The 23,700-nt window shown below is 51.9% G+C and overlaps 1 protein-coding gene across 1 annotated transcript in view; it reads left to right on the top strand.

The window, feature by feature from the left end:
- Positions 1-23,700, top strand: part of Ccdc88c (coiled-coil domain containing 88C) — a 127,010-nt gene that overhangs the window by 79,756 nt on the left and 23,554 nt on the right. The window contains 10 exon segments of the mRNA XM_059279014.1: positions 2,862-3,046; positions 6,352-6,489; positions 7,869-8,930; positions 11,772-11,899; positions 12,601-12,742; positions 13,662-13,850; positions 15,312-15,473; positions 16,614-16,891; positions 20,592-20,735; positions 22,481-22,667. Coding sequence (XP_059134997.1) covers positions 2,862-3,046; positions 6,352-6,489; positions 7,869-8,930; positions 11,772-11,899; positions 12,601-12,742; positions 13,662-13,850; positions 15,312-15,473; positions 16,614-16,891; positions 20,592-20,735; positions 22,481-22,667 — 2,615 coding nt within the window.

The following is a 23,700-nucleotide window of genomic DNA, read 5'->3' as shown; positions in this document are numbered from 1 at the left end:
AGACACAGCTTAGAGTCCTGGCCCCTCTGCTTGTGACCTGGAGTAATACCATGTCTTTAAACTTGAGCTCCCCATCTGCAAAATGAGGGCAGCGAGCTTGCCCTCAGCCTCACGGGAGGAGACTGAGGCTTTAGCCCTACCTGGCCCCATTTATGTTTACTGTACCTGTGAGTCCCGGTTGCTAGGTGGTCTGATGAACAAGCCTTTGTGCCTGATCAGGGTGGAGCTTGCTTGCGTTGCTGATAAGCTGCTTGCACTCAGTACCGGTGTTGAACTTGTAGAAGCTTGAAAGTCACTTTGTCCTGAGTCTCAGCATGGGAGGAGCAGAAACATGGATGGTAGTGAAATACCCAAAATGAGGCCAGCGAGACAGCTCAGCAGGTAAAGGCGCTTGCTGCCAAGCCTGAGGACCTGAGTTCAATGCCCAGAACCCACATAATAGGAGGAGAGTGTCAATTCCTGCAGATTGTCCTCTGACTTCCATGTACTCACGCGCACACACACACACACGCATAAATAATTGTAATAAAGAATTAACACTTAAAATACTAAATTTATGTAGATTTCACCATTATAAAAATGACCTCCACATAAATGTTGCAGAAGTACTGTCCAACAGGAAGAAGTAATGGCCACAGGTTGAGCTAGTGGACTTTTAGGCCAGGTACTTTACTTAGGTTCCTTTTTTTTTTAAATTAAAATATAGTTATATCATTTCTCCCCTTCCTCTTTCCAGTCCTTCCCATGTACCCCACTTGCACTCTCTCAAATTCATGGCCTCTGTATAACTGTATGTGTATACACACACACACACACACACACACACACACACACACACACACACAGAGACAGAGAGCTAAATATATAAATAAACCCTACTCCGTCTATATACTGTCTCTTGTATGTACGTGTTTTCAGGGCTGGTCATTTGTTATTGGATAACCAATTTGGGAGCTCTTGATTAGGGAAGACCGTTTCTCCTGTTCTCAACATTCCTTAGTTGTCTGTAATTCTTTGCCTACGTTGAGATCCCATGTGATTTCCCTGTGGCATGTTAGTGTGTCTGTTGGTATTGTCTTGTTGGTTTTGTTTGGGCAGCCATGATGAGGAAACTTCATGGTGTAGCTTTTTTTTGACAACTCTAGGGCATTAATTCTCACAGCCAACTTCCTGTTCCTCTGGCTCTTACAATCTTCTCGCCCCCTCTTCTGCTGTGACCCCTGACCTTAGGTGCAGGTGTTGTGTTGTAGACGTATCAGTTGGGGCTGGGCACCACATGGTGGTTTGTTCTCTGCATTTTGATTGGTTGAGGTTTTCTGTCACGATCTCCCTCAGTTTGGTGGGTCCTACACAGGATACATATTTAGAATGTGGTTAGACATTATGCTGGTTTAGTAAAGCATGGTTGTTGGTTCTCCTCCAGGATCCGTGATGGCTAGGTTGCTTTCTTTAGCTGAGAGGAGGCCTCCCAAGTGTCTCGGAACCTGTGTTGATGCTGAGATTGGACCTACTGTGCGGTCATCACAGCCCCTCCCGTTGCTGCCGTTGTTGATTTGAGTCTCTAAGACGGCCTGTTGGGTCTGTGCTGTTGCTCTGGTCGGTGATTACACAGCAGAGGACACAAACTCTTCAGTGCTTACAGTTGCCCAAGGCAACATCACAGGCTGGGTTTGGACATACGTGAATGGCTTTGCTGAGGACCTCAGCACCTTCTCTACTTATAGACCCTGGGTGATAAGTAAGAGTCAGGAGTGGAGGGGCAGAGAACATCAGCAGTACAGTGTGATGAGGCTGGAGTTGGTGAGCAGACAGAGGAGGGACTGGGGAACAGCCTTGGCTGTTTCTTTAGGGTGTTTCAGGCCTGCAGCTTTCCTCCTGAGAAGCTCTGGGACCTACCTGAAGCCTTGCACCTGCTTGTATGAGGAAAGATCAAGAAGTCTAGTCCTTGACTCTCAAGAAAGTGCTGGGTTATGTGAACGCAAAGTAGATGCCTTTTAAAACATGTACCTCATCTCACTGAGATATCTAAAGCAACTTTGCATCCAATGTCTGACTTTCTTCAACGTAACTGTGAAGTTAGAGGAAATCTCTCCTATCAAGGTTCTAGCCCAGGCTGGTCTGTGTGTGTGTGTGTGTGTGTGTGTGTGTGTGTGTGTGTACACGTGTGTACACAGGTACCACTTTCCTTCACTCACAATCAGCTGGTCCCTTTGCCCTCCCTGCTCAGCAGCCTAGATGCCCAACGCTCCTGGAGTGGACACAGAAAATACCTGCCGCCCTTGAGTCAGTCACGTGAGCAGTGTGGTGATGCAGGTTCCCCTAAGTCCCACGATTGGCTCTACACTGTCATCCAGTTCCTCCTTAAGCTCTAGATGGAGCAGACCCAACTGCCAGCAGAGGCTCTCCCTCTTGGGTGCTGAAGCAGCAGTCCCATTGGGATGAGAATGGAAAGCAAGAGGGGTACCTAGCTCTCAGGGCTCAGTATTGGTGAAATTATGAAGGCCACTCCACGTAGTTAAAAGGGAGGTTTATTTTGTGAGGTAACTTACAAGTGAAGGGATAGGATACAGGGTCTGGGAAAGGTGTAGCACAGTCCGGCCATGTTCTCTGGAGAACTCTGCTCGGTCTGCCTCCAGCGTCCAGGGTCCAGGGTCCAGGAACCAAGAGAGCCGGCGCATCCTGGTTCGGGTCTTCAGGGTCCTCTCTCTGCCCCACCTTGTAGGCGTGACAGTTCCCGAAGCCTCAATGGGGGTTGGAACTACCAGATCAAAACTGGAATGGCTACCCACTACAGCTCGGCTTGTGTCAGAGGGTGGAAGCGGGTTCCCAGAATGCTAGGCCCTGACTGACTCGCACTTCAGCCTCCAGGAAGTCCTTCGTGTTCGAGCTGAACGAGTGTGCCTCCAGCCGCATCCTGAAGCTGGAGAAGGAGAACCAGAGCCTCCAGAGCACCATCCAGGGGCTGCGGGACACGTCGCTGGCACTGGAGGAGAGCAGCCTCAAATGTGGGGAGCTGGAGAAAGAGAACCAGCAGCTTGGCAAGAAGGTGATTTCCCCGGGCTGGCACAGGGGCACCCAGTGTGCATCGCAGGAAGTTCCATGTCTCTGGGGCCCTTAACCAGACTCCAGGGAGACAGCCGTCACTTCCTTACTGGTGGCTCTCCTGTAGGACCTGTGTCTCATGTCTGCATTCCCTGGATTTGCTGCTCAGTCCCCTATAAGGCACCTGGGACAGTGAGGGGCAAGGGGACAAGGTCTCCTGCGAGGAGACCAGCCCCCTAGGACCCTGCCTCTGCTGCTTTCTCTCTTCTGGGGGGAGGCAGGGCGCTCAGCTTAAACCCTCCTGCTGTGAATAGGACCTTTGTGGGATCACCTAGCTGTATTTACCCCTTTTGTGGTCCTTTGAAGTACTGTGTGTCATGTGACATTTTAGCTGCCAAATGACTTGTTTTTCCTTTAGAGGACACTAGGTGACACCCCTCTCTTGTGCCTTTTCTTTTGGTGCAAAGCAGAAAATGGCAGACTTGAGCACATGGTTTGGTCTCTGAGATTTCTGTGGTCCCAGGGCGGGGGATGTCTTTCTAAATGGGCATCCAGTGTTGGACCAAGTGAAAAAGAGCTGACAGAAAAGAAGATGAAACCTTCCCACTCTGTGGGTTCTTACTGGACTGGGGACAGTGTAGGTCACCTCTGCCCTATAGCCTGTCCTCTGTGTACACACGTGCAGTGGGCACTGCCATCAGCATGGCTGCTCCTGCCCATGTCCAGTCCTACCTTCTCCGGCTTCCCCTCAGCTGTTCTGTGGCCTCTTACCAGCCCTGTCCTGCTGTGCTCCCCAGAAAGCCATGACTTCCCACAGTTCCCAGTAACTAGGGAGCAGTAGGCACTAGAAAGAGGTTGCTTCTCCCAGACCAGAGTTGTCCTGTGTCCTGCCCGTACGTAGAGCGCCCTGCACCTGGCAGCAGTCTGCCCAGTCAGCAGCGTCCTTTATACAGGTCTCACTGACTTGTCCCAGTTCCCTGTGTTTGATGGGTCAGCACTTCAGCACCAGGAGGAGGTCATACTCAACCAGCTCAGCTCCCCTTAATTTCCTTTCTCCAACCCCAGCCGTCCTCTGTGGGGTAGGGCTCACTGGGAGTCCTTGGCCTTCCCCTGCCTCACCCCTTGCAGCCTGTTTAGGTCTGAGGTCTTTGTGGAAATCTGAGTTCTCAGAGCTCATGTTCTTCTTCGTACTTCCCTGGGTCCTTGAGACACTGCCTCCCTTCTGTCTGTGTAACTTTATACCAGTGTCACCAAGGTTCAGCTCCTTTAGACAAATAGGAAAAGATTCCATATTATCAGAGGTGGGGGGCCATGCCTGCTTTGGGGCCATCGCGAGAAGTCAGGAGCAGCTGTCTGAAATGTCTGAGCCCCAACTGTAAGGACAGAGCTTTCTCAGGCTCACGGGCCTGCAGCTAGCTCTCAGCCCAACAGTCAGCTTGTCGGTGGGCGAGTGGGGTGTGTGTGTGTGTGTGTGTGTGTGTGTGTGTGTGTGTGTGTGTGTGTGCTGTCTTCAGTAAGCAATAGAGTATGGAACAGAGAGCTAAGAAAGGAGAAAATGGAGGCTATCCAGAGGGGTCAAGCAGGATACGGGAAAATCCCATGTGTAGGTAGCAGCGGCAACATCAGACACAAAGGCTGGCATAGTTTTCTAGGAGTGGGGTCGAGCATATTTTGGGGAGTGAGATGAAGGCCAACAGGCGTGGTCTTCATCATAGCTCAGGGCAGAGCTGGGGTCTCATCCCACAGGCCTGGGAGTATGCATAGGAGGGACAGGAGTCCAGCCCTTCTTAAAGGTGTGGGGCCAGTCACTGGCCCCTGCGGGCCAATGCTCTTCCCTAACTGTGACCGCACTTCTTGTTTCTGGCCCCGCAGCTTGCTCTGTGCTGAACCACCTCAGCTTCCCTTCTGAGTATCAGGTCTCGGGTGAGGAATGGCACAGAGATACCGTGAGATAGGAGGTCTTGATTTGGGGAAAGACCTGTGTGTGACACATCATAGCACCCTTCTGGAAAGCCATAACCAACATGGCTGGATGAGTCACGCCTGCTCTAGGGTCCTGTGCTTGGACTCCTAACAACCATGATGCATGCACAGCTCTACTGGCCGCACCTTTCCCACTGGTGGACCCCAGCTTCTCCTGTAGAGGGTGGCACCTCAATCAGGAGAAAGATTGCTGCAGAGTCACAATAGACAAGGATGCTTAGAGCTGCGGGAGCTTACTCCTCTGTCCATACAACACCTCAGTGTGGACAGCCGAGTGAGAGCCACTGCTCAGTCCCTATGCTCTCAGGGTCCCTGGGCATCGCTGGTCCTCCCTTAAAGGTTCAGATTGAGTGGTGGTTCAGCCGAGCTTCAGATACTTCTCAGCATCACTTTTAGAGCAATGACCCCCAACCAGCAGCCTGAGGCACACTAAGATGACATAAAATGCAGACCTCCAGGCCCCACCCCAGACCCATTGAGTCAGAAAGTGGGCGTGGGCCTTGCAGTCTCCAGGGAGGGTCAGCTACCTGTGGTCAGTAGGTGTCATGATTGAGCATGATTTCTGACTCTTTGCCACTTCGAGACCAGCCTCAGCGTCTCATGCTGAATATACTTGGTGACAGCAGGTAGAGACAGCCCGGACTTGAAGCCTCGGCAGAGTAGACGATATCATGGGCATCTCCAGAGAACAGGATTGGCAGCCCTGCCGAGTCAGGGCCTGCGTCCTAACGGGCATCCCCTTCAGAGCCTGGTGTTGGCAGGTGCTAATGGGAGGGTTATCATCTGTCCAGGCAGAATGATAGAGTCTGGTCTGGGGCAGCAGCCATGGAGTGTGGGGGCAAGTAGAGTGGGCAGAAGGGGCAGGGCTTGATGACAGGTTTACCTGAGGGTGGGTGATAAAACCTAAGCATCTGGGTGCTTTCCCCAAGCATAAGGAAGGAAAGGAGCCACACAGTCCTTGTGGGGAATCCAGCACTGGGTGTTGGGGTATGTGGTCTGACACAGAGCGGAAGTAGATGAGGTCAAGAAAAAAAGCAAGCCGTGGGGTAGATTAGACAAGGCAGCATGGGTAACCTGGGACAGACAAGGGCAGTCTGCTGCTGAGTAACTTCTCTTACCCCAAGCAGGAAGTGCAGGTGATGTCAGGTCGATGATGGATGGATGGAGGGAGGGAGGGAGGTTATTGCTGCAAAGTGACACTAACACCTTGTTTCTCAAGGGCCTGTGGGGATAACCTGGGCAGAGAAGGATCTGTCTGTCTGTCTGTGGAAACACAGCTCACTTGGTTAGACTGACGTCACACAGGCTGCATCTTTAAATCTGCAGATTGAAAAGTTGCAAACGCAGCTGGAGAGAGAAAAACAGAGCAATCAGGACCTGGAGACTCTCAGTGAGGAGCTGATCCGAGAGAAGGAGCAGCTGCAGAGTGACATGGAGGCCCTGAAGGCTGACAAGGCCAGGCAGGTAGGCATGCCGTCGCCGACACCACCTCACTTGCTCATGCTAGCAGGAGAGGAGCTGAGGAGCACGGCTGTGTCTCCTCCACCCCTCTGTCAGTGTCTTCAGACAGTTCTGATTGTTCTGACTCTGGGAAGGAAAAGACCAGAGTCCCTGGCACAGTGGCTCTAGTTTCATCCTGTGGCCGTGACAAACACCATGACCTAAAGCCATGTAGAGGAAGAGATGGTTTATTTCAGTTTGCAGGTACATCATAAAGGAAGTCAGGGAAGCGAGTACTCCACCCATCATACTTCCAAGAAACTCACTCACAGCCAAGGGAGTACAACAGGACCCGTGGAGGAGGATGCTTGCTCTCTGGCTCTCTCAGGCTCACGCTTAGTTAACTTTCTTATATAGCCCAGGACTATCTGCCTAGGGAATGGTGCTGCCCACAGTGGACTGGGCCCTCTTACATCAATAAATAATTAAGACAGTCTGCCATAGGCCAGTCTGATCTGGGCAGTCCCTCAATTGAGACTCTTCCCTGGTGGCTCAAGGCTGTATCAGTTTGACGGTTAAAGCTAACTAGGGTGGAGGCTACTGAACATTCTGCAGTGCCCAGGACAATGGCCCATTTCTGATAGCCTGTTAGTGACAGAGCAGAGACCTTGGCAAACCTGCAGGGTTCTGCTTGCTTCCACTTTAGGAAGTCCCAGGGTACTGATGGAGTAGCTCAATGGTGCCGTTCTAAGGCTGCTGAACAGCTCCAAGGTCTGGACAGAAAGAACTGGAGGGTAAAGAGCAAGGCTGGGGTGTCTGGTAGTTTAGGTTTTTAGCTTGTGTTGTAGATGTGTGACAGGTAGGGAGAGGAGGTTCAGACTGGCACTGCTCATGCTGAAAAGACATGTGGGCCCTGTCCGTGGAGGTTACCTTGGAAGGCAACGGGCACGGGGGATCTTGTGTCAATAGACGAGGTGGAGGTGGGGGAGGCTAGTGGGTGCAGGGCCTCTTTAGAGCCATTGTGCAAGGTTGCTTGGGCACTGACCATGAGGAGGGGAAGACACGGGAGGGACCGAGGCACAGAGAGCAGCAGGCTGTCCAACGTACCCACAGTAGGGAGAAGCTGGGAGACAGAAGTGCTGCCCAAGAGAAGGCCGTGGAGGCGGGCAGGGTGTCCACCGAGTCCTGCTGGCCATGACAGAGGGGACCACGGGAATCGCTAACACTTTCAAGAAAGAGGCGTGTCATTTAGGTTTAAGACCATGCTCACTGTGTGGAGTGTGTTTTGATGAGCCATGGATGCGTAGCTGTTGAAGACTTGGCAGCCCCTGTGTGAACCCCAATCATTGGTGTGGGTTCCTGCGGCACGCAGCCCCGGTCATGCCTAATGTGTTTGCTCATAGATAAAGGACCTGGAGCAGGAGAAGGGCCACCTCCACCAGGCTGTGTGGTCCCTGCGGGAGAGGCCGCCGGTGGACAGCTCGAAGAATGTGGAGAAGGAGAACAGGGCCCTCCACCAGGCTGTGACTGAGGCCGGCAGCAAAGTCAGCCAGCTGGAGCTGGAGAAGAAGCAGCTGCACAGAGACCTGGAGGAGGCCAAGGAGAAGGGAGAGCGGGCGGAGGTGCTGGAGAAGGAGTTGCACCGTCTGGAGAAGGAGAATGAGCAGCTGGCCAAGAAGGTGACCTCCCTGAAGACGGTCACCGAGAAGGTCGAGGCCCTGGAGCATGAGAGCCAGGGTCTGGAGCTGGAGAACCGGACGCTGAGGAAGTCCTTGGACACCCTGCAGAATGTGTCCGTGCAGCTCGAGGGCCTAGAGCGGGACAACAAGCAGCTGGATCAGGAGAACCTGGAGCTGCGGAAGATGGTGGAGGCCATGCACTTCACCAGCGCCAAGATGGCGCAGATTGAGGCGGAGAACCAGCAGCTGGGGCAGGAGAAGGAGGAGCTGCGCAGGAGCGTGGAGCTACTGAAGGCTTTAAGCAAGAAGTCGGAGCGCCTGGAGCTCAGCTACCAGAGCGTGAGTGCCGAGAACCTGCGCCTGCAGCGCAGCCTGGAGAGCAGCGGCCACAAGTCCCAGGCCCTCGAGAGGGAGCTGGGCGAGCTGGAGGCCGAGCGCCAGTCTCTGAAGCGAGACCTGGAGGCTCTGCAGCTCACCAGCAAGCAGCTCGAGGGGGCCGAGAAGGACAGGAAGGCGCTGGAGCAGGAGGTGGCCCAGCTGGAGAAGGACAAGAAGCTGCTGGAGAAGGAGACCAGACGCCTGTGGCAGCAGGTGGAGCTCAAGGACGCGGTCCTGGATGACAGCGCTGCCAGGCTGTCGGCGGCCGAGAAGGAGAGCCGTGCGCTGGACAAAGAGCTGGCCCGCTGCAGGGATGCGGCCAGCAAGCTGAAGGAGCTGGAGAAGGACAACCGGGACCTTACCAAGCAGGTCACCGTGCACACGAAGACGCTGACCACCCTGAGAGAGGTGAGCCTCGGCCAGGGGCGGTGGCGAAATGGGCCTGTTTCCAGAATGGGAGGTTCTGGAATGGAGAGGGGGAACTTGGTGTCTACCCTGAGGCTGAGCACAGGTAGCTAATGGTCAGCAGCCTGGGGAGAAAAGGCATGGGGTGGTCTCACCGCTCATTAACAACCCCCTGGTAATCACTTCCTCTTACTCTGTGTCCCCCCCCCACACACACACACACTTATGAAAGGGTGGTGTCCCCATCACTCACTGTAGAGTGCATACCATAAGTGGTAGATGTTCTTCACACACCCCATCTTCTGCATGTAGACGCTTCGCCACACAGCACTCCAGGGTGCCTCTGATTCCCCTCCTCACCCAGTGACTGACTTAACTCAAGCTCACTGCCCTTGCCCAGCATTTAGAGACAGCATTAAATCATGTCTATTGCTAGCCTGGGATAAAAATCAAAATTACCCCAAATTGACCATAAATTAAAAAGAACCATAAATCAGTCATGTATCAGAGGGCTGTTCCATACCAGACTACTTACGGGTAAGCTATTCTGTTTTTGTTTTGAATTATGTTTTCATGTTTTTCCACATGAAGTAAGTTTCAGGTTTTGGGTGGTGGTTTTCTTACATTTATTTATCTGGTATATGTATAGGTACATGTGTGTCACAGTGTACACGTGGAGACTGGAAGACAGCTGAGAGTCTGCTCTCCCTCCACCCTTTGGGTTCTGGGATCAAACTCAGGTTGCCAGGCTTGTCAGCAAGAGCTTTTAGTTGTACGGGCATCTCCCTGGCCCCACACTGACTAGGTTTCAAAACCCCAATTGCTCTGTGATGGCAAGATTTTTAAGCCTGTAGATTGACTTTGATGATTGTAGGTCCCTTTAGCTCAGAGTTTCCCACTGTTTTGTTTTGGGTTGGGGCCTTTTTTCTTCCTCTTTGGTGCTGTGGATTGAACCCATGGTCTTGAGCACACTCACTGAGCAGCATCCAGTTCTTACTGTTTCAGTGGTACTGCATGTCCCTGTCCATGAGCATACATACCATCAGACAGTTTTTAAAGGCCATGTTTCTGGAAGTGGAGCGATGGGATCAAAGTGTGTAGCCATTTTAGCCTCTTGTGTTTTCTGCTTCCTGGGTTATCTGTTCTACTTCCCTTGGTACCTTTTCTTGGGCTGTGGGTTTGTCCATCATGGTGTGGCTCTAGTAGAGAGTGGCCCAACCTGTGGGTGTCATCCCAAGTTGTGTTCCAGGTAGTGGTCAGCTCACTGATGGGGGTACCTGGCTCCTTGTAGCTTGTGACTAAACTATCCCCTAGTGGAGTATCCTGGCTCATCAGCATGTGGCAGGTAGACAAAGAAGAGATCAAGAGAGAGAGACCGACCCTCTGGAGCTCAGCCTGAGGTGGCCACGGGGTGCTATATACCTACTTGAGAGAAGGGATATGATTTCTAAGTGAGCCCAGAGCCATGACAATGTCCAAAAAAAAAAAAAAAAAAAAAAACCAACTATTGGTGTAGGTTGAGTCAGGGAGGGACACAAGCCCTGCATGCCACCCACAGTCCATATCTATACAGTGCAGGCAGTGTGGGCTATGATGCAGTTGCCAACTACCCAGGGATCTCCAGGGCTTGTTACACAGATGCACTTTCCTCTCACCACAGCAGGACAGTCCTACTGTCTGTCCTGGGACTTAGCAATCCCAGATGCTGTTCTGCTCTTATTTTTATTTTTGAAAACAGAATCTTGCTATATAGCTCAGGCTAGTCTGGGAATCCTTGTATAGTCCAGGCTAGCCTGGAACTCTTGAACTTCCTGCCTCAGCCTCCTGAATGCCCAGCTCCAAGCAACTTTGACTTAGAGCTCCACCGTTTCAACACTAGGCTTGGGCAGTAGCCATGACATGTTAGAAGGCTGCCCCCCCCAAAAAAAATGCTAGTTTTTCTCTGCTTCATTCAGATCCATTTTACTCTAACCCATAACTCACAGCCAGAACTGCTAGCATGGCAGGGAAATTTGATGGTGGGAATACCATCCTGCCTATGATTTGGTAGGAAGGATAGCTATGGCACCAGGCAGGAGATAATAGGTACCCTCAGAGAGCTGTGTGGGAATGGAAGCAAAAGGGATTAGGGAGATGAACCTTGAGCTCATCGCCCACATTCCGAAAAGTCAACCAAAGTCAGGATTTAAAATAAACTCCTTCGGGCGTGAAGACAGGCAGCTTGGTTGGGCGCATGCTCACCTAGCATGCACAAAGCCCTAGGTTGAGACCACAGCATAAAATTGGGCATGGTGGTATACACCTGTAATCCTAGTACTTGGAGAAGCAGGCAGATCAGAAGTTCAGGATCATCCTCAGCTACACAGCACAAGTCCAAGGCCACCCTGAGTTACAGTAACAACAAAAACCATCTTTCTCTCTTGGCTTTTTTTTTTTTTTTCTGTTGCCAATATTGAGTGTTTAATTACTTGCTAAATTTGTAATTTAAAAAGTCAATCATACTAGTGTAGATTATTCTCACTACTGAAAGTCAACACAGTGGAGTATTTCTGACGTATTTGAAAAAGGAGAACATTCTGGGTCCATCCTCTATGTTGTCATGTGGTCTTGTCATGTGGTCTGTTTCCAGCACCAGGAGGGCTGGGAAAGGGTGTTCATCCCTTTTCTTTTGGTGGAGCATCCTGGAGTTGCCCACCTCGTCACCTAGCCTGCTTGCCTGAAACATCTGAAACATCCAGGTTTGGGGAAGAGGTGGCTGGAAGGTGTGACACCGTCATGAGACCCTAGCTTCCCTGCCATGCCCCTGCCAGACTCCTGCCCACAGTCATGTTTCCTGTCTCGTAGGACCTGGTGCTGGAGAAGTTGAAGAGCCAGCAGCTGACCAGTGAGCTGGACAAACTGAGCCAGGAGCTGGAGAAGGTTGGCCTCAGCAAGGAGCTGCTGCTGCAGGAGGATAACAGTCACGGTGACACGTAAGGACAGTCCCCTGTGTGCTAGCACGGTGCTCTCCTATGAGTCTGAGCTCCCGGGTCTCTATCTGAGGGCTTGATTTATTCTTCACTGCTGGAGTCACTGTGTGACTCCTTCTGTCTGTCCTCTGTAGTTCAGGTCTTGTCCCTAGAGAGTTAAGGAGGCAGGGAAGGAGATTGTTTTGTGTGAAAACGGCTATGGTGCTGGAAGCTAAACCCAGGGCTTCTTGCGTGCTGGACAGGTTCTGCACTGACCTGCACCCAGGAAGAGCCCACATCTCTTTTAACTAGATGATTGCAGTTTTTCTCCTAGCTGTGTCTTCTTGAACAGCCTGGCTTTTCTAAGAAATCTGGTATGGTGCCCTTTTCTGGATTTGTAATCAACAAGACTCCCATGGCTGCTTTGACATGTCTGGTACAATGGGAAGGCCGCAGACCTGCCATGTACCTAGCGTCATGACCTTGGCCCAATAGCTGAGGTGATATAAAGCCATCTATAAACACCTCTTCAAGGAGTAGCTATACAGTGTAGTGGTGGTGTTTTGTGTGATAGTGTTGTGGATGTCAGCCAGGGAACCCTGGGAAGGGCTGTGGGTCCCTGGAACACCTAAAACCAGCTTAGTGGGAAGGGTGTGCTAGCCACAGGGAGATGGGACTAGGGCTGAAGTAGATGAAAACTATACTATTGTGTCTTTAATTTTCAGAAAACGCAAGATTTTGGAAGGCAAAAATGAATTAGCGTTGAAGACAACACTGGCCATGAAAGAAGAAAAGATAGTGTTTCTGGAGGCCCAGGTGGAAGAGAAGGAAAGCTTGAATCACCAACTACAGATTGAACTGCAGATGGTGAGGGCCAGGCTGCGGTCCTACCTACCAGGCCTCTGCCATACCCTCCCCAGGACAACCAGGGCAGTGTTCCGGGACAGATGAGGATGAGCTGTAGGGTGTCCTGCGGACACCAACCTCAGGGTATAGGAACTGGGCACGACAGCCAGATGCATGGTAGGAGGAGGCTGTGGCTCAGGGCAGTTCCACCCTTCCAGGTAAGGTGTGGGAACAGCCCAGAGACCAAGCAAATCCCTGTAGGCTCATAAGGCCCCTTAGATGGGACAGGACCTTATACAAATATGTGTGTCAGCTCTTGGGCACATACAAGCACGTGTTCCCATACATCCAGACGACATGTGGAGCACACATACACAATCGACATGCATATAGACATGCGTCCCTCAATCACACTTTCCACACGTCAATAGGTACTCCACGTACACACGCACACGCACACGCACACGCACACACACACACACACACACACACACACACACACACACTTTTGTGTGCCTTTAGTCTCCATCTATGGGTGGACTGACACCACACGTATGTTTTCCGTTTTTGAACACGTGGCACATTCCTTGGTTACAGAGTCGATTTGGGATCTGCAGTCAGGCAGATGCAGGGCTGGCAGGGCCTCTGTGAGATATATGACTGCCTGTGCCCGGTTTTGCCTCTGTTGTGTGGTGTAGACTGGAGGCCCAGGCAAGGCTCATATAGCTAAGGTGGGGACTAAGGCAGGCGTAAGTTCACATCCCCGCCTTTGCTGTCCTGTCTGGGGAAGCACATAGCAAAAGAAGAGCGTCTGGCCTGTCCCTCCTCAGGGACGGTGAGTGGGTATCTGAGGCTTTGGTGAGGGGTGCCTCCCTACCCATTAGTGGGGCTCCTGCGTGGCTCCATCCTGCCTGAGTCTGCTTCCCAATGCTGTTGGCAGGTAAAGGACGAGCGGGAGCAGCTCAGGCAGACCCAGGAGGACAGAACGCAGGCACAGAACATGCTGAAGCACTCTGCCAGCAAGGTGGTCAGCAGTCACCAAGAGAAAGAGGCCTGGGAGCCCAGCCACAAAGAGGCCACCATGGAGCTACTCCGTGTGAAGGACCGGGCCATCGAGCTGGAGCGCAGTGTGAGTGGGCTGCCCATGAACTGACCGTCCGTCCTATCAGCAGCTGCACCCATAGTAAAGAAGTGAAGCCACTGTAAAGAATATGGGGTGGCAGAGGCCATGGAGGCTGTTGGATCCAGTAGGACACTGTCCTGGGTTGGCCTGGCTGGTCCCTTAGGTGCCTTTTGTTGTAGTTCCTTCAGAGTTTCTAGTACAAGGGACACACCCCGTCTCCTGGGCTGACCTCCCTGCCTGCTGTGACAAACCCAGACTGTCCACCAAGCTTCGTCCCCATAGTGTCCTGTTTTCCAGAGCTCTATCCCAGCCCCACGGCCCAGGCTGTATCTAAACGAAGCTTTATTGACACGCAGTCACACCTTTCATGTTGACATGTGGTCTGGGCTGCTGTCCCACTGCAGTGGCGGCCTTCATTGTTGGGATAGAGATGATATGGCCACCACACCTGCAAGTATTTACTGTTGGCCTTTTCTAGAAAAAGCTCTCCAGTGCATGCTTATCCCACTGATTCACAACAGTGACGTTTTGAAGTCCACCGTGATGATTTTCAGTAGACAAGCTGAGACAGAACATTAGAGGTTGTCTCAAGGTCACAAGCCTGCAGCTCATGTCCTGGCTCCTAGCCTAGTTAGTGGCATAATAGATATGATCTCTGTTAGTCTATTCTTTTTTTATTTTTATTATCATGATTTTTATTTTATTTTTTTTTGGGGGGTTTTTCGAGACAGGGTTTCTCTGTGTAGCTTTGCGCCTTTCCTGGGACTCACTTGGTAGCCCAGGCTGGCCTCGAACTCACAGAAATCCGCCTGGCTCTGCCTCCCGAGTGCTGGGATTAAAGGCGTGGGCCACCACCGCCCGGCCTATTCTTTTTTTAAATGGTTTATTTTTATTTTTATGTGCATTGGTGTTGTGCTTGTGTGTGTGTCTATGTGAGGGTGTCAGATCCCCTGGAACTGGAGTTACAGGCAGTTGTGAGCTGCCATGTGGGTTCTGGGAATTGAACCCGGGTCCTCTGGAAGAGCAGCCAGTGCTCTTAACCCCTGAACCACCTCTCCAGCCGTAGTCTCCCACTCTTAAGTACCCTGTTCCACTTGTTGTCGCAAACGTAGGGACAGCTATTGCTGATGACTTGAGCTCTGTGGTCAATGGTGAGTGACTTCAGCTCACAGGAAAGTACTCTTCAGATGATCATACCAAAGGAAAGAAATGGAATCAGCAAAGTGGCTTGCATGCCCATATGCCTCAGGTCCTGGGCCACAGCCCCTTGTAATGCATTATCTTCTTTTTGAAAATTCTATTAGTTGTCTGTTTCCAAGAAGGAAACCATTAACGTCCTGTGCTTGAGGAAACCCCATCCCCCCAGCTCTGGGCTGCATCTCCCCTTGAGGGTTCAGTTAAACCCCAGGGCCTGTGCAAGAGAGAGCTAGCCATGCTGTGCGTAACTGGTGCGTGCTTCTCCTCTAGAACGCAGCTCTTCAGGCCGAGAAGCACCTGCTGAAGGAGCAGCTACAGCACCTGGAGACTCAGAATTTGGCCTTCAGCAGCCAGATCCTGACCCTACAGAAACAGAGTGCCTTCCTGCAGGAACACACCACCGCACTGCAGACCCAGACCGCAAAGCTGCAGGTAGCGGGACCCTCAGGGGGAGCTGCAAGGCTAAGCGGGGGGCACCTGGGGGCTGGGTGGTTGTTAAGAGGCTTGCTGTAGACAGGAGTCTTTGGAGGGAGGTAGTAGGGTGGCTCGTGAGACGTTTCCTACAGCTGGGCCTAAAGGTGCCGGGCTGAAACTTCATTTCTTTGCTTTTCAGTTTATACAAGTGACCACCACCACCACTACACAAACACACACACACACACACACACACACACACACACACACACACACACACCAAAAGAGAGGGAGATTTGGAAGTAAGTAAGCTTGGTTAAACAGTTTCTGTACCATGCAGCCTGGCAGAGCTGTATTAAGCTGACAGAGGGGAAGTGGGGCTGTGACCTGGCTTCCATCTGCTGGAAGCAGCCAGCCTCTCAGCCCACTTATCACGTAGTTTTATTTGTGGTTAGTAGGTGGTGGGAAAATGAAAAATTGCTCATTAATGTAATTTCTGGGAAAAGTTGGAAAGTTACGTATGGAACAGAGACAATAAACAGGAAACGTATTTGGCAAAGAGGTTGGGTTTGTTTTTGTTAAAATAAGAAAATAGGATGTTGATTTGTTGCTTTGTTTTGTCTTGGAAAAAGTCTTTGTCTGGCTTTAATGTCAGAGTAGTTCTGGCCCCTGTTCAATTTTCTAATATTTTGGGATTATGTTAGAATACTCTAAAACATCAGGGGTTCAGATACGGCCCACTGGTAAAAATGCTTAGCTTGCACAAAGTCCTCAGTGCGGCCCTAGCAGAACAAAAATAAATACGTAAAAATCAATCAGTAGACAGACAGTATTGTCAGATCCTCTAGCCTTACAGATTTTCCGTTGGCTGGTCTAGAAAATAGGCTTTAAAAAAGAATCAGTAATGACATGTAAGGGATTTATCTAGAAGGAGGGATTTATCTAGGAGGAATTCTAGAGATGGTTCATAGCTATCTTTTCATAGCCAGTTTTTGCCATATTGTGTGTCCCGTCCCCCTGCCACCCACTTCCAGCACCAAGTTCTCAAGTTCTGGTAGCATTGCCCATGCCTGGCCTGCCTTGAGGTCCCTCTGGTGCTGTCTGTGGCTGGTAGTCCTTGGCCTGCTCACCACCCACAAGGCTCTGCTCTCCCTGCAGGTGGAGAATTCCACACTGAGCTCCCAGAATGCAGCACTTGGTGCGCAGTACACAATGCTACAGAGCCAGCAGACGGCCAAGGAGGCTGAACATGAAAGTCTGCAGCAGCAGCAGGAGCAACTGGCAGCTGCTTATGAGGCCCTGCTTCAGGACCATGAGCACCTGGGTGCCCTGTACGAGCGCCAGTCCTCAGAGTATGAGGCCCTCATCCGACAGCACAGCTGTCTGAAGACGCTGCACCGGAACCTGGAGTTGGAGCATAAGGAGCTTGGGGAGAGGTGGGGCCTGGAGGGCAGGGGTAGAGCCTGTGGGGCAGAGGAGGGCAGGGGTAGAGCCTGTGGGGCAGAGGAGGGCAGGGGTAGAGCCTGTGGGGCAGAGGAGGGCAGGGGTAGAGCCTGTGGGGCAGAGGAGGGCAGGGGTAGAGCCTGTGGGGCAGAGGAGGGCAGGGGTAGAGCCTGTGGGGCAGAGGAGGGCAGGGGTAGAGCCTGTGGGGCAGGGGAGGGCAGGGGTAGAGCCTGTGGGGTAGGGGAGGGCAGGGGTAGAGCCTGTGGGGCAGAGGAGGGCAGGGGTAGAGCCTGTGGGGCAGGGGAGGGCAGGGGCCTGGGGACAGGGAAGCTGGGTACATAGACAGGAGACCTGAGAGAGGCTTGGGGGTAGGGATGCAGCCTATGGAGGAGGCAGCTGGTGTGCTGAGCCCCTTAGGCTGCCCCAGAGCTTCTGGGACTTTCCTGAGGCCTGCATGCACCTCCGTCTCTCCCCCACATTTCCTCTTGGCGGGCTGCTTCTCATTGTTGGTGCACCTGAGCTTTCCCAAAGGGAAGGAAATGGAACCGTTAGCGATTTCTATTTCCTTTTTGTTTGTCCAGCTGGGGATTGTGGCAGGGGACACAGGGGCAAAGGGGTGCCGTGGCTCACCCTGGCTCTGGGTGACCCAGTGTGCATACTTGGAGACGTGTTCTCTAAGAATTCTTTCTTCTTCCTCACCCCCTTTTTCTCCTCTCCTGACCCAAACCCCTGGGAAAATACTTGTGGCTACCTGTGTGCAGGGTTGTGCACACTGCCTCTTCCAAGTCTAAGTCTAGAGTGTTTGCTTCAAAACCCAAATCCTCCCATTATGTTAAATATTGAATGCATACAACAAAGGAACCCCACACCTGTGATCTTGGCACAGTTGGGAGGTAGAAGGGCGGGGTGAGGGAGCGGGAGACTGCTCTCAGTCCCCGGTGCCCTCCCACAGTTACCCACACTGCCCTTCTCCTTTAATCTGTACCTGCCGCTTTTTCTTGTCTTCAGGTAAATTTTTCATATGTTGAAATACATAAATGTTCACTTTTCACACTTGGCAGTCCCAGGTCCCGGGGGGTGGGGGGGTGTCATTAAAGTCACCCACTGTTGGCTGAGCTCCCGCCCCTGCACCAAGAGTTCCAGAACTCTGGCTGGAGTTCTGTCTCCAGAGCCTGAGAATCGGTGAGATATGCATCAGAAGGAAGCTTGTCCCAAGAAGGAACCCACAGGAACGGGACAGGAGAGTACCAGCATCCCCTTCCTGTGCTAGCGAAGTGCCCCCACTGGCAGCATCTCTGTCCAGTCCACCTCAGCAGAGCAGCTGGGCACCTGATATATTAGTTATGTCTGGTGGGAGTGGCTGACGTGCAGGAAATTTCCGATGCAGGGACCTACGAATGTTACTGAGCCAGAAAAGCCATGTATGGGCGCCGATGGCACTTGTGGGTAGAATGGTGAGGACAACAGATTTTCCTACCCAGTATGGCCTTTTGGCCTTCGTCTAGAGTCTCCCATCTCCGTCCTTCAGGGCTGCCAAGATGTTGGCTTTTGTGTGACTTTTTCTTCTCATCAGATGGTACAGCTTCTGCCTCTGGGTCCTTTATCCCCTGGCATTGCCCCTCCAGCCCTTTCTACATGCAGCACTTACTGGACCTATACTCCATATGTCTAACCATGAAAGGCGCTGTGCCACTGACAGACTAACACAGTGGAACACACAGCATTGACACTAATGTGAGCGTGACCCCTGCTCACAAGCCTTTACACAAGCATCATAAAACATTGTACTTTTTTTTTTTTTTTTTTTTTTTTAAAAAAAAAAAACAAGACAGGGTTTCTCTTTGTAGTTTTGGAGCCTGTCCTGGATCTCGCTCTATACACCAGGCTGTCCTCGAACTCACAGAGATTCACCTGCTTCTGCCTCCTGAGTGCTAGGATTAAAGGTGTGCACCACCACCTCCTGGTACTCTTAGAGTCTCTTTTTTTTTTTTTTTCTTTTTTTTTTTGTTAAGATCTTTGTGTGTTTTGTTTTTTCAAGACAGTTTTTCTGTGTAACCCTGGCTGTCCTGGAGCTCACTCTGTAGACCAGGCTGGTCTTGAACTCAGAGATCCACCTGCCTCTGCCTCCTGAGTGCTGGGATTAAAGGTGTGCTCCACCAGAGGTTTATTTATGTGTTTTATGTGTATGGTGGTTTTGTCTGCATGTGCATCTGCACCACCAGAAGAGGGCGTTGTATCCCAAGGACTACAGTTATAGACAGTTGTGAGCCACCATGGATGTGCTGGGAATTGAACTCGGGACCTCTGGAAGAAGAGCCAGTGCTCTCAACCACTGAGCCATCTCTCCCTTCTTTTTAGAGTCTAATGTCCATTCAGAGGAGGAAGGTTTTTGTAGATGGAGTTGTGACTGACTCTGAAGGTCAAGGCCCTGGCTTGGTCTAGCATCTGTCAGCCACTTAGCATCTCTGGCTCGTTGGCCACACAGCTGGAGGCACAGTCTTCAGTCTGTGCACTAGGGCTTTGAGTGCCTGTCACACAGGAGTAACAGAGGTCTGGATTCTTTTCCTTTGATACTTAACTGGACTCCTGCCAGATAGTTACTCTGTCGTGTCAAGGGCTCACTGGTAAGCAAGACTCCAAAGGCTTGCGGGCTGTCAGTTGATCTGTATACTTGGCTGAAGTGACACAGGGGAGCAGGAATTGGAAGGCCCTGCTGGTCAGTTTGCAGTCTTTGTCAAACTTGGATAATTCTTCCACAGTCACTAACTTGGCTCTGGAAGCCAGACAGATCCCCTCATCCTAACTCTATGCCCTACCGTGTGGGGCCTCTGTACTTTGGAGAATGGCCTTGAGTTTCCTAATGGGATCCCTTACATGGGGATGCAGTGAGATGGCTCCTCCTCTGATGTGGAGGGTAGGAGTTAGAGGGGAGACTGGAGACCCCAGCAGTAGGGCAGCAGCAGTGTTACATACTCAGAAGAGAAGGGGGCTCCCAGGTTTCCTGAGTCGGGTGGTTGAGAAACGTGCCCCAGACCACTCCTCTCTCACTGACTAATCCTGGGTCATCAGCAGAGAGGGACAAAAGTCAAGTCATTTCCACCTTGTGCTCTGCTGCCCTCCAGCGACAGCTGTGCAGCCTACAGGGATTAAGAAAATTCAAGCAGAGAGAGAGAGAGAGAGAGAGAGAGAGAGAGAGAGAGAGAGAGAGAGAGAGAGACCTCAAACCCCCCCCCCCAATGCCAGTGGGAACAGGGATGTGGGCTTTCATAGAGTGAGGAGGGTGTGAGCAGGGATTAGCTGTTTTATACTGTGGAATTTAGCTGTTTATTTTGTGGTTTCCTTTAGTTAGACCTACTGGTTCTTAGTGAACCACTTTGTAACATGAGTCTCTAAAATAAAAGGGTGTAGAGTGTGGCCCTTATGCTGTCAGGTGACCTACAGAAGGGGCTGGCTGTGACAGGGAAGCCAAGGGAGCAGAGAATGGAAGAGGACTGTGGCCCTGGGAGGTGCTGACTGACCCCCCTGGCAGCATTCATCTTGCTTCCCTGCTGTCCAGCCTCTCACCCCTCCTCAGAGAACAGGTCTCAGAGGAACCCCCCTTTTCTGAGAGGGCTTGTTCCAGTCTCCTGGGGTGTGAGTTGCTTGTGGGAGATGGAGCCTGGCTGCGCTTTCAGTGGCTGTTTCCTCCACCAGACACGGAGACTTACAGAAGCGGAAAGCTGAGCTGGAGGAGCTGGAGAAGGTGCTGAGCACTGAGCGGGAGGCGCTGCAGCGGGAACAGAGGACCAGCGCCGTGGCCTCCAGTGAGAACCAGAGGCTGCGAGGAGAACTGGACAGGTGAGCACCCAGGCATGCCCACCCGGGGCCAGGGAGAAGTGGCAGGGACCCAGGAATCTAATCTGTTCAGAGCAGTCCTCACTGAAAACTGCCTGTGAACTCCTTGTCAGGAGCTGCATGCCGCTGCCCAGGTAAGGAGCTGACGGCCGGCCGTGCTAGGGAGGCATGGATGGTGGTACTCAGCCGGTACAGGGAGACGTGGATTATGTATCTGTACAGGCGTAGTCATGTTCAGATGTAAGCCCAGCCCTCAGGAGCCACTGTGGTCCTCCTTATTCAACAGATTCACCTGCTCACTGGTGCTTGTTTATAATCAGAATCTCACTCCTATTCGTGGGTCTTTTGTGGATATGCACGGAGTTCACAGAGTATTTGAGTCATCGGGCTCACTCAGCTACCTTGTTTCATCTCTCCTGCTGCGGACCGAAGTCCTTCCAGGACCTGTTTGTGCCGTGTCTTTAGTGTTGAGTGGTGTGAGTCCTCGTCTTGCTGGGTTAAACAGCCCCAGGCATAGTGCCCAAGTGCAGCCAGTGTCCCTGAGTGCAGAGTGGCAGCCATGTGCCTAGAAAACACCTGTGTTGATAAGCTTCGCCTGCCGAGAGTTGCAGGCTTGTACTTTGTTTTCGGGCCTGACTGTTGGGCACTGGACAGCTAGCTGGTGTGCTCTTTTCCTGGGGAAGGCCACCTCCTGTTCCCAGCTTTCCTCAGTTGCCTGTAGTTCTTTGGGTAGGGCTGACGTCCCGTGGGCTTTTCCCTGTGCTGTTTGGCATATTGATCAGTGTCCTTGTTTAGTTCATGGTTGAGCAGTCATGTGGGTGAGACTTTATGGGTGTAGCTTCTGCTGTTACTAGGAGACAATCTCACAGTAAAGTCCCTGATTCCCTGGTTCTTCTGCAATGTTCCCTGAGCCTGAGATGTAGGAATGTTCTGTAGATGTATCCGTTGGGACCGGGCTCCATGTCTCTGCCTATCGATTGGTTGTGGGTTTCTGTAGTAGTTTCTGTTGCAGACGGAAGTTTCCTTGATGAGGGGTGAACCTACACTTACCTGTGGGTATAAGGACAGCTGTTTTTAGATTGTTACTAGGGATGATGCTGGTTTAGTAAATTATTGGTTGTAGATTCTCCTCCGATAGCCATGATTCCACTAGCTCCGATTAGGTAACTAGGTTTCCAGTACCAGGCATGTTCTCCCTCTTGTTGGGTGAGTCTTAAGTCCAGTTAGAGAGTTGTTGGTTACTGCCAAGTAGGCACCACTACTGCGCCTGTAGGGCTATTGTGACGTGCTGGTGGTTCATGTGGTTCTTAGGCATCGTGGCTGAGTGGGACTGCTGGTTTCCTCTCTCCTTTGGAAGCTTGTGGGCACGGTGTTTTAGAGAAAGAATATTCTCCAAAAAAATTTTTTTAAAGCACAGCTCTTTTTCCCGCTTATACCAGAATGCCTAAACACTAATGTAGGAGGCTACTGGCCGTGATGTCCTGTTGAGGCCAGTATCTTAGCCTGTGTGCCTGTTGTCCCCCTCACCCCCCACCCAGACCAGTATGGCTTCAGGGATGCCCTCCTAGAGCCCCAGAGAACACAGTCTGAAAAGCAGCGACTTTTCTCAGAGTTTCTGACGTCACGCACAGGAGGCCGACAGCTTGCAGAGTCTGCTGCTGTCAGAACAGGTACCGAACCCACAGCTGCAGGCCTTTCTGCCTTTGGAATGCTTCTTAGCCCCCTTGCCCACGGCTCCCCTCCCCCAGGGTCAGTTTCCTGCACCACCAGCTGAAAGGGGAGTATGAAGAGCTGCATGCCCACACCAAGGAGCTGAAAACATCGCTGAACAACTCCCAGCTGGAGCTGAACCGCTGGCAGGCACGCTTCGACGAGCTTAAGGAACAGCACCAGAGCATGGACATCTCACTGACCAAGCTGGACAACCACTGTGAGGTGAGGCGTGCCTTCGGGCAGGTCTGTGAGGGGCTGGCCCCCCCTCCTGGGTGGATTCTCTGAGACTGGAGGTGTCCTTGGAGCCAAGGTGAGACCAGAGTGCCACCTGTGGTAGGAACATCGCAGAGGCCACTTTGTCTGACATTTGCTCCCTGAAGTCAACAGTGGCGTCTGTCTGTCCTTCAGGACGTGGTGGCACCGTCATCGTCTGTACCTCTTCTTTTCAGTAGACAGCTACACGAGCAAAACGGCCTGGGATTGAGTGTGTCTGCCTGGCTGAGGTCCTGGGGCTGGGTGATCAGCTGCTGGTGGCCCAGAGCTGGGTCAGAGATGGCCATTGTGGGAAGCAAAGCCCTCCTTTAGGTAGATCTCAGATAGACCCACTATACAGGAAGAGTCTGAGGAGGTGGGTCCCTCCTGATTTCTGAGACACCCCTGGGAGACAAGTAGGCAAGTAGGAAACCTCAGTCCCAGACACTAGTCTCCAGTCACCCAGCCAGATGTGAGCTGCCCATGGAGGATGAGAAACCCTGGCCCAGTGCCCTACTGGGTGTGGGTGTCACTGACCAGGCGCTCACATCCACTGGGGACTGCCCTTACAGGAGGTGCACTGGGATTCTTTTGTGTGTGTTTCTATCTCTTTGTATCCGTCTGTCTGTATACAGATGTGTGTGCGTGTGCTCATGTGCGCACTTGCTTGCACTATCTAGTGCTTCTGTGCACTCAGCCACTTCCTTGGACCTCAAGGAGTGGTACTACAAAGGAAACGGCCTAACCTTGGCCCTTCCAGATCTGCTCGTCACGTACACATAAGTTGTGTAAAATAATTGAAAAGGAAAAGGTAGATTTCGATCCTTCAATTAATGGTGAAGTTAGCTTTGTGGGGTAGAGAGGAGTGAGGGAGGAGCATGTTTCCCTCCTGTGGCATGCTGGGTGTTTCACTATGGCTTACCTGTTAACTTACTTCATCCTCAGTGAGGTACATGATGGATAGGAGCCCAGTCTCTGCCTCCCCACTACACCACAGTGCTGT

This window comes from Peromyscus eremicus, chromosome 14, assembly GCF_949786415.1.
Source record: "Peromyscus eremicus chromosome 14, PerEre_H2_v1, whole genome shotgun sequence".
Classification (NCBI taxonomy): domain Eukaryota; kingdom Metazoa; phylum Chordata; class Mammalia; order Rodentia; family Cricetidae; genus Peromyscus; species Peromyscus eremicus.
Note: the sequence above shows the minus strand (reverse complement) of the source record. Positions and strands in the feature narration are given on the sequence as shown.